This window comes from Phragmites australis, chromosome 12 (genome assembly GCF_958298935.1).
Source record: "Phragmites australis chromosome 12, lpPhrAust1.1, whole genome shotgun sequence".
Lineage (NCBI taxonomy): Eukaryota > Viridiplantae > Streptophyta > Magnoliopsida > Poales > Poaceae > Phragmites > Phragmites australis.
Genome location: NC_084932.1, coordinates 22,906,413 through 22,916,308, shown reverse-complemented (window position 1 = coordinate 22,916,308; position 9,896 = coordinate 22,906,413). Strand labels below are relative to the sequence as shown.

The window sequence follows — 9,896 nt, the reverse complement described above, 5'->3', positions numbered from 1 at the left end:
TCCAGAAAGGAGGCACGAGTTCTTATGAGCCATAATGGAAAACAAACATCATGGAGTTGCAATTTGATGTTATAGGGGGTTGAAAATGCGCCCATGGCTGGTCTTGTCGCCCATCACGCCACCTTTTAGCGGGTGCAGCAGGGGACCCACGGGGCAGCCGCCGAGCAACCCCGCGTGTTCGCCCGGTCAGAGTAGGTCTGATGCAGCAGAGGGCAGGCGACGCGCCTTGAGCCCAATGACGATATCTTTGAGCCGCGCAGGGTGACGTGTGATGGGACCCGTCGTATTAAATGTCCATGCGCCTTCCTGCCAGCCGGTGGCATGGTCTGACGTACTCAATACGACAGGCGTGGGGGAAGTGGTTGGAGGTGACAGACCGTGCTCCCTCTTAAATGCAGCATCGGATCTCTCACCAATTGACACCTCACCGCTGAGCCCTTGTGGGGTCCACCGGTAAGGGGCTTCTCAGGTCCTCGAGAACTCTGGGTGCTCGGGGACCACTGTTCATGGCCCCGAGCGTCCTTTCCCGGAATTGACTTTTCTCGGGTCCTCGGGGAACTATAGGTACTCGGGGACACATGGCCCCGAGCGCCCTCTCCCGGAACTCGGTCTTCTCGGGTCCTCGGGGAACTATGGGTACTCAGGGATCACTGTTCATGGCTTCGAGCATCCTCTCTCAGAACTGGGTCTTCTCGGGTCCCTCGTGTCCCCGAGGGAAAGCGTCACGTGACATTCTACTATCCTGACCTCAGGACTCGGGGACCTCTGATTTCTATGTCACCGACAGGAACACTTTGTGATGAGCCGTCGTAGCATTCAAAACGCAAGAGGAAGCATCGTGTTGATGGGCTGGGATACTTTTGTATCACTCTTGTTGTGGTACGCTTTGTGCACCGACTGGTCCGAAATGTTAATGTCAACGCGCGAGAGTTGTATAAGTAGCGTGCCTGATTAAATTGATTGTAACAGTATGTTGTATAATGTTGCCTTCGTGTCACATTACAAGAATACACAACCCTCTGACTTGGTTTCGTCTCAGAGAGCAACACTTTTTTAATCTGTTCGATTGTGTAATGTGGCTATGAGCCAACTTGATGCACATCTGTGTCACTGTTAATTGACTTGAAAACGCAGAGGTGTCACTATTTGGACCCATTTCCAGCACAAGTTTGTTAATCATAGATAGAAACTAAAGTTTCTCGCCTCAACTAACTCTCGCGTACTGTACACAGGTCATCAGTTTTGATGGCCAAATCTATCTGTCGTCTATCGCAAGTGTTACTTCGACTCTGCAATTTCAATTATGTACCTACCGCGAACAGATGTTACTATCCTTGCCGTGATGCAGTCAAATCGGTTAAGATGAGATTTTATTAGTCATGAGCAACAGGAGCAGGAGTGATGGTAGGGTATTTTGAGAAGTCCATTTCTAGTGTCTTTTTTTTAAAAAAAAAAAACGTTGCTCCTTTAAAACACTACCGGATTTCGAGACTTTGCCGTGTGCCTAGGGCACACGGCGAAGGCCTTAAAACATTCGGCAACATGTTTGCCGAGTGTTACACTCGGCATCTCACTGTCGGCATACACAGTGCCGGCAAACTACTGTTTGCCGAGTGTTTTATATCGTGCACTCGGCAAACCTATTTGACGAGAGCCAAATACGACGCTCAACAAAAAAAAGTGACCTAACGGTGCCAATGCGTTAACGGCCTCTTTGCCGAGTGTCTCAGGGATACACTCGGCAAACACGAGGACACTTTGCCGAGTGTCTCAGGGATACACTCGGCAAACACGAGGACACTGTGCCGAGTGTCTCAGTGATACACTCGGCAAACACGAGGACACTTTGCCGAGTGTCCGTGTATACACTCGGCAAAGTGAGCACAGGATAGCACCCAAATAGCACAGTTTGGCGACACGTGCCACGCATTGCCGAGTGTATCCCGTGGACACTCGGCAAAGTGGCATCCAAAATGCCAGATTGAACAGCCTTGTGACACGTGTCCGTTTTGCCGAGTGTAACACTCGGCATAGCCTTGTTTGCCGAGTGTAACACTCGGCAAACTGTTATTTAGCAGGTCGACAATTGATCCATACCAGATTCAAAACTGTCACTGCAATTCAAAACAATATACATATATTTCACAGATTACCACCTTCACATAAACATCGCATATTATGTGATGCGTCGCATAAACATCGCATATTACGCAAACATCACATAAAGCGTCGCATAAACATCACATATTACACAAACATCACATAAAGCGTCGCATAAACATCGCATATTACACAAACATCACATAAACCGTCGCAAGTGACACAAACATGATAAATTGTCGTGACAAGATAGCAAAACATAGTCCAAACAAAAAGAAAATGTAGCAGGCCGTAATGGACTCAACACTTGATTACCACCTTAACCTGCATCAATTAAGGAGCAAAAACGCTAATTAAGAAGTATGCATTTGAAAGTAAACAGAAATGGTAAGTATGGATATAGGGTTACAAAAGTAAGTTTTCAAAGTGAGGAGAACAAACCAAAGTGAGGTGGAGTACCAAAGTGCGAACCTCCAGCTCCAGGCGTATTCGATCCCTCTGATGGATACTGCACAAAGTAGATAGTTAGCACAACACTCTATGGTTGTAAGAATGGTAATAATGGTGATTACAAGGTTATAAACTAACTCACAGGAGTGTTTGGAGCCTGTGGAGCAAGTGGACGAGAAGGGGTTAGCATCGGTGGCGGAGTTTGACCCATTGCAGCATAAAGGGGCGTCATCATCGCATACCACTGGGATCGTTCTGCCGCCAGTGTTTGGAGCCTGTGGAGCAAGTGGACGAGAAGGGGTTGGCATCAGTGGCGGAGTTTGACCCATTGCAGCATAAAGGGGCGTCATCATCGCATACCACTGGGATCGTTCTGCCGCCATCCTCTCCTCGAACGATCTCTCTAATTCGTGCCGGAGCCTCTTTTCTTCATCCAGCTGGGCCTACAGTATGTCATCGCAATCTCATCATCGTTCCAATGCAAAGCATGTAAAGATAGTGGAGGATGAATGAAACAGAACTAACCTGCATTTCGTTCATCGCAATCCGTGTAGGCTCTGGGCGAGGGCGTATACCCGGACCTGAGCTCGTGCTCTGAGCTCTAAGCTGAGAGAGAGAGGGAGTGGTGGCCGTATCGAGTGTGCCGTCGCCAATCCAGAACCGGCCATGTTTCTTGCCTCCTCCCGCCCTCATAACCACTTCCCCATCAAGATCCTACTCGCTCGGATCAAAGTCTGGGCCGTGGACCTCCTTTGCCATCGATGTGTATCCATCCAGGCGAGCCTTGACGTTCTCGTTGGTGTACGCTGAGGCCGGGTCATTCGGGTCATAAGCAACCCCGTGCATCGCCTTTGACTTATGGGCCAAAGCATAAGCCTTGAACTGGGAGAGAGGCTGACCATCATTTTTTGCCGACTGCAACAGAAAAGCAATAACATTCATAAAGGGGACGCCCGCACAGAAATTAAGGAGAACTGAGCTTGGGAACAACAGATGCTATTGCATACCCATCTAGCCGTGAAACCAGTCAGGCTGAGGTTGCCTTGATGGTGTGGCGCGCCAGGCATCAACAATCGCCTTTCCCGGCAAGCATTGTGACTCTCCACCCACTCGGGAGCGCACCACTTGTCCACGATCACAAACCAGCACGGAAGGTCTCCGGCGCACCACCCCGGAGGCACCTAAATAATCAAGTGCATGATATATAAGAAGAAGAAATTAAGTGTTAGTAATCTAAGGAACAATAAGCTTTATTGTACTTGCTGGGCTCCAAATACACGTCTCGGCAACAAAGCCAAGAGAATGTGTATCCGGAGAACAACGGGGAGACGTTGCCGAAACTCTGTCTCGGATCGGAGTAGAGCATTGAAACGAACCCAATCTACACATCCTCGGGCTGTCCAAAAAACGTGGACAATTCGAAACAGTTACGGTTATAGATATGCAAAGACTTGCATATTTGTAACCATAACTCTTTCAAACGGGAGACGCATAGGTTACGCGACATGCACAAAACTTGCAGTTTTTTCCCTTTCTTTTCGAGAGAGAAATCAAATCAAAGCGCGCATTCAGTTCAAGAAAATACACACTTTGTGGAGTGTATAGCTTTAGTATTTCTGGAAATAACTCTTATCACTTTAGTTGGCATGGTTCTGATTTTAAATCAAACTAAACCACCAAAAGGAAAATACACTTTATGGTTATTCTAGCTTCAATCAAAGTCAGTACTCTAGTAGTGGTCTTAATACGTATATAATACACTCATCCATCACAAAGTAAAATGAGTTATATTTGTTTTTCAGTGTATGAATGCAAATAATTAAGGTGAATCGCGTAGCTATGAGGGATATAGCTGCTGAACTTTGAGCCTGAGAAGACATGCATATGACTTGTAGCCAAAGGAACCAAAAGACATTCTCTCCACAAGCAGTTAGCATCTTTTGATTAAAGGGCCTCCCTTTTGTTTGTTTTTTTCCCTCCTCGCCTCCCATCAACTACACCAACTAATTATCCCCTGTTTCTTAACCTGTTTGTTTTCCCTTTTCTAAGAATGTGCCTACATGTCATTGCACCCTCACACCAACTTGTATGCTGTTGGCTATTTGCCAAAGACCACTCTTCTCACAGCTCTCATCCAACACAAACCTATCACCAGTTACTAGCTAGCTTCTATATTGTACTTCTTCTCTAACTCCTCTAACAATATTCTCTTCAATGAAAGACATCGTCGGTATTTTTAAGCAGTGGGTATTATCTAATCCTCAATCATGCCGTTGTGTACGTGTTGCTTACGCTCGTATCCATTATGGAAAGGTCATGACCCATAGGAAAACTAAATGGGCTGTGATCAAGTGCAATTAGCAATTAGTAGTACGTACTGATATGCATACATGTTTGTTGCTACATATAAAAGACAAATATTTCAATTTGTAAGGTTTTATGGCTTAAATAAAAGTTGTAATGAAAGAGTATGGTGAACAATCACATATGACTATATTCTAGTTTCTCAAATATGACCATTCTAAACTCCGATCAATAAATAAAGCCTCGGATATTAATTGTATGCGACTATTGCCTATAAAATTTATTTACTTATTTTTGTTTCTTTAGTTTTGTTGCATATTCAGATCTATTTTGTTATTGTTGTCTAATTCCTCTTATTATAGCATCGAGTTCCAAATCTGTCTGTACCCTATACGTGCACAATGAGAATATTTTGTTTCCGGTAGTGAATATTTGCAGCATCGAGTTCCAAATCTGTCTGTACCCTATACGTGCACAATGAGAATATTTTGTTTTTGGCAATAATATCAGGAAAAGAAACTCAAAATGAAATTTGCATCCATAGCGCTCAATCAACAAGAACATGGCAGCAGGGCTGCTGGTGACGCACATTGAAACATGACAATCATCGGTGTGTTAGGTTGAATCATGGAGCCTTCTGGAAACAACCTCCAAATCAACATCAAGAACAATATTTTTGTGCAATTGTGAGAGAAAGCAAAAGCAATATATAGCAGAGACGAAACGTAGATAGCAAGTATGATGGATTGTCGAAGTACCTGATAAGAATTCAGGAAGAGGCCTCGCCGCAGTAAAGATGCAAAGAGAGCAGCTATAAGTAACTCCTGTTCTTCACAACTGGAGTGAATGAATGGAGCTCTGCCAGCAGCATTTGCACACAGAAAGAAGGTTAAGAGAAAGGTGCTTGCAATGGGCCTGATGACTGAGTGACAAATATTGGATGCAGGTAATGGGGCTGCGCGTAATTTCGGCTGATTCATTCGGAATAAATTCCAAATCTGTACCTTATACCCGGGCGTCGGAGGGGGGCGGCGCGGGGGAGGCGACGTCGGGCAGCGCGTGGCAGCCGAGGCAGAGGGCCGAGGTGCCGGCGGAGGGGGGGCGGGGGCGCTGTCGGAGGCGGCAGCGGCGGGCCGAGGTGGCGGCGGAGAGGGGGCGGCGGCGAAGGCGGTGCAGGGCCGCGGGCCGAGGCCGAGGCGGCGGCGGCCCGCAGGGGCGCGGCGGCGGCGAGCCGAGGCGGCGGAGGGGCGGCGGCGGGCCAAGGCGGCCCTGGCGGCAGAGGGGCGCGGCGTGGGATGGGCGCGGGGGCGCTGGCGGCGGAGGCGGGTCGGCGGCGCTGGCGGTGGGGGGGCGGGCCGAGGCGGCGGTGCTGGCGGCGGCGGCGGGCTGAGGCGGCGGCGGACGTGGGGCGGGGGCGGGCCGAGGCAGCAGCGGCAGGAGGTTAGTCGCGCGCGGGACAGTTTTCGATCTGTCCCCGCGCGCGGGGTGGGGAAACCCTATATTCGCTGCTTTGCCGAGTGTGAAATCTTTGCCGAGTGTCAAATCTAGGACACTCGGCAAACCACTGGTTTGCCGAGTGTGAGAGCAAGGCACTCGGCAAACAAGTGGTTTGCCGAGTGTAAAACAAAGACACTCGGCAAACACCTGAATTTTTTTTTGACTACATATTCACTAAATGAATTAGAAATAGCAAACGAACCCAGAAAAATACCAAATTTTAACATCGAATATGCTATGTTGTATGTTGAGTGTAGAAAAAATTTCAAGGTCAAACGATGATTCAAACGTCACTTCGGGTTCAAACCTAATCCGTTCCCTCTCGAAACCACAATTCTTCCTCGAGATGCTTCAATTTCTAAGCATCGTACGTGACAACTTTTGCGAAACCTTCTCAATTTTTTATCTCAGCCTCTACGTATCATATCATGCCACTATGGCAAGTCTCATGTTTTTCTGACTTCGTTTGCTTTTTTTAGAATTAAAAAACCAATAAGCTACATGTTGCTGGTCGAGTGTTGCCGCCCAGATGTTTCAAATTTCTTTTAATTTCTTGGGTAAGGCCTAAAAATAGACTCAAAAACATGAATATGATTTTTCTACACATTGTTGTTCATTATTTCATGTACTTGCAGATCAAATTTGACTTATATCCATTAAAAGCCTAGAAATGCACTTAATGAATTAAAAATAGCAAACTGACCCAGAAAAATGCCAAATTTTAACATCGAATATGCTATGTTGTATGTTGAGTGTAAAAAAAGTTTCAAGGTCAAACGACGATTCAAACGTCACTTCGGGTTCAAATCTGATTCGTTCCCTCTCGAAACCACGATTCTTCCTCGGAGATGCTTCGGTTTCTAAGCATCGTACGTGACAACTTTTGCGAAACCTTCTCAATTTTTTATCTCGGCCTCTACGTATCATATCATGACACTATGGCAAGTCTCATATTTTTCTACCCATTTTTGTTCGTTATTTTATGTACTTGCAGATCAAATTTGACTTATATCCATCAAATAATTTCTTATGAAAAAGAGTTGTCCATAAAGTTAGATTTCGATGGAACATAGCAAACTTGTTATCCATCCAAGAATCGCCAAATGAAGTCGATTTTTTGTTCCACCACTTCTCACTATGCTACCAGCTACCTCCTCTGATGCACTTAACGATGAATCAAGCAAAACCCATAGATCAGAAGGGCAGCTTAGTGTGTCAAGCTAATCTACTTTTGCTTCTTCCACTTGGCAAGCATTGAAAATTCCTTTTTTAAGGCAAGGAAGAAGAATTGTTATTCTCTTTCAGAGCACAACTGATTCCAAGGGCCGCTCCCACGAGTCCACATCTGCTGCATCTCAATCTTGAAGCACGACTGAATTCTAACTCCAAGTTCATAACAATATCATTCTTAAATCATACTGTAGTAGTATCGGAATCGATGTGGTGGCCTTTGGTTGGTTGTTATTACGAGAAAGAAAAGAGAACAAAAGGAAACAAAAGAGGAAATAAATAAAAAAAGGTTTGCCGAGTGCTTAATATCAAGCACTCGGCAAACACATTGTTTGCCGAGTGTCCGTTAGACGACACTCGGCAAAGGGGTGACTCGCCGTCAGCCGCCGAACGGAGGGACACGTGGCGCGTTGTTTGCTGAGTGCCCGAATTCGCCGAGTGTTTGTTCTCAATTTTGCCGAGTGCTATGGTTTGCCGAGTGTTTTTTGATGTATTTACCGAGTGCCTATTTGTTTGCCGAGTGCTTTAGTCCGGCACTCGGCGTAGGTGGTTGTTTACCGAGTGCCCGATATATAGCACTCGGCATACATGTAGGCACTCGGCATACACATCGTTTCCGGTAGTGAAAGGAAGTTGCATTGGGACGAAGAAGCACAAAAGTATCCATAGGAGGGAGAACATGACATTCAAAAGAAAGGTCGACAGTCAATTAAGTGGACAAAGTCCATTCTCCTTTAAAAGGAAAATTCTCAACGTTGCAGATGTTACTATAAAGCTCACCCCCACCATTAATCTATGGCAATTATGAGGAAACAAACTGAAATATAGATGAGGAAGACAGGATATAGGGCCAGAGACTTTCTCCTTGGGTTAACAGCAGCACTCATGAACGGATAGGCAGCCCAGGAGCTCCATGACAATGTGATTGTCACCATGACGATCTTTAGTGTGGCATTGTCCGTCAGCATGCAAACTAGAGCACCAACATCTAGTGGAAACAAGCAATAGCCAAGAAGACTGAGGCTTTGGAAGAAGATGATGTGTCCACCCTGAAAGGAAACATTCAAGAAACAAATGCAAAATTTCACAGCAGGTAGTTTGATTAGCAAAGCGGCAGTTGCACGCCAACAAGCATGTGCATCTGTGATCATGTTCGTGCATAAGAGAGTTCTTACCAGAAGCAGAACATTCAAGGTCAGAGTTATAGCCCCAGCTGCCAGGACAGCGAATGCAACAGCAAATACTTCAGACTACAAGGACAAACAAAACAGCCATCAGCATTTTGCACAAAAGGAACTACATAATTCAAAAAACTATGACAGACACACATTACGTGTCTATTGGAAGGAGACTGAATAATGGTAATATGTCAACAGAGAAATTTTCTGCCAGCATGTTTTCTTCCATATGATGAGCCCATATGCATGAGATCAACCACATACTTCAGTGTCATGACTTATATTTGAACATGGTACAAGCAGCGGAGAAAGGAAATAGTATTTTTAGCATATTTCTGCTCATTCAGGATATCAACATTTCTTTTTAAGTATATAGCAGTAAATTACTCTTCTGCTAGAGGTTGGAAGTAAACTTGTTTCCTTCCAAGGCGAACATTGCGATAAGGAAGAAAAAACACTACTAGAACCTAAAAAAACAATTGTATGCTTAACTATATAAGGATTAGTGAAGCCTTTCAGATAGCAACCAATAAAGATCACAGTTTCTGCAAGAAACAGCTATTTTTGAAATCCGTTTTTATCACTATTCAGTGATTACTGGGTACAACTGACTCATCGAACAGGTTCTTGGCGTTCCAACCTTCTGGTAGATTTGAGGAAAATGCAATCTACTGTGTAAATAGGTATAGCATGAATCCCATCAGACCAGACACTATCATCGCAACAACTAGATCCAAACGAAGGAGAGCACCAGATCTCGCGTTGCTGCGCGAGAACAGAAAGCAGGGGAAGGCGTGCGGTGGAGGAACGGAAGAGAACAGGATCTTGCCAGGTCGCCATGACAATGACTCGTCCATCTTCTGAATCTTTCTAGCAGCCTTGTCTGCTGTGTGGGGTGACCAAAAGCAATTTTTTTTTCTCAACCTCTAAATCAAAAGATGCACATAGAATATCTCAGAGCCCAGAACCCAGAATAAATTGCTGAAATAACTTGTATGAAAATATTGAGCAGAGAATATAATAGTACCGAATAAATTCATATAAGAACATTGAGCAGAGAATATCTCAAAGCCATCATTATTGCGGGCCAGTGAGAGACAACGAATCTTCCTGCATGCATGTGAAGTCACATGATGC

At 45.4% G+C, this 9,896-nt stretch overlaps 2 protein-coding genes across 2 annotated transcripts; both read right to left on the bottom strand.

Moving 5' to 3' along the window:
* Nucleotides 1-2,668: 2,668 nt before the first annotated feature.
* Nucleotides 2,669-3,490, bottom strand: LOC133887152 (uncharacterized). Its single transcript, XM_062327094.1, has 3 exons — nucleotides 3,076-3,490; nucleotides 2,911-2,993; nucleotides 2,669-2,825 (listed from the first exon to the last, which is right to left on the bottom strand). The coding sequence occupies exons 1-3, from the start codon at nucleotides 3,241-3,243 to the stop codon at nucleotides 2,684-2,686; spliced, it is 393 nt and encodes a 130-aa protein (XP_062183078.1). The 5' UTR covers nucleotides 3,244-3,490; the 3' UTR covers nucleotides 2,669-2,683.
* A 4,879-nt stretch (nucleotides 3,491-8,369) lies between these two features.
* On the bottom strand, nucleotides 8,370-9,616 carry LOC133886409 (protein YIP4b-like). Its single transcript, XM_062326122.1, has 3 exons — nucleotides 9,488-9,616; nucleotides 8,757-8,831; nucleotides 8,370-8,630 (listed from the first exon to the last, which is right to left on the bottom strand). The coding sequence occupies exons 1-3, from the start codon at nucleotides 9,614-9,616 to the stop codon at nucleotides 8,370-8,372; spliced, it is 465 nt and encodes a 154-aa protein (XP_062182106.1).
* Nucleotides 9,617-9,896: the final 280 nt, after the last annotated feature.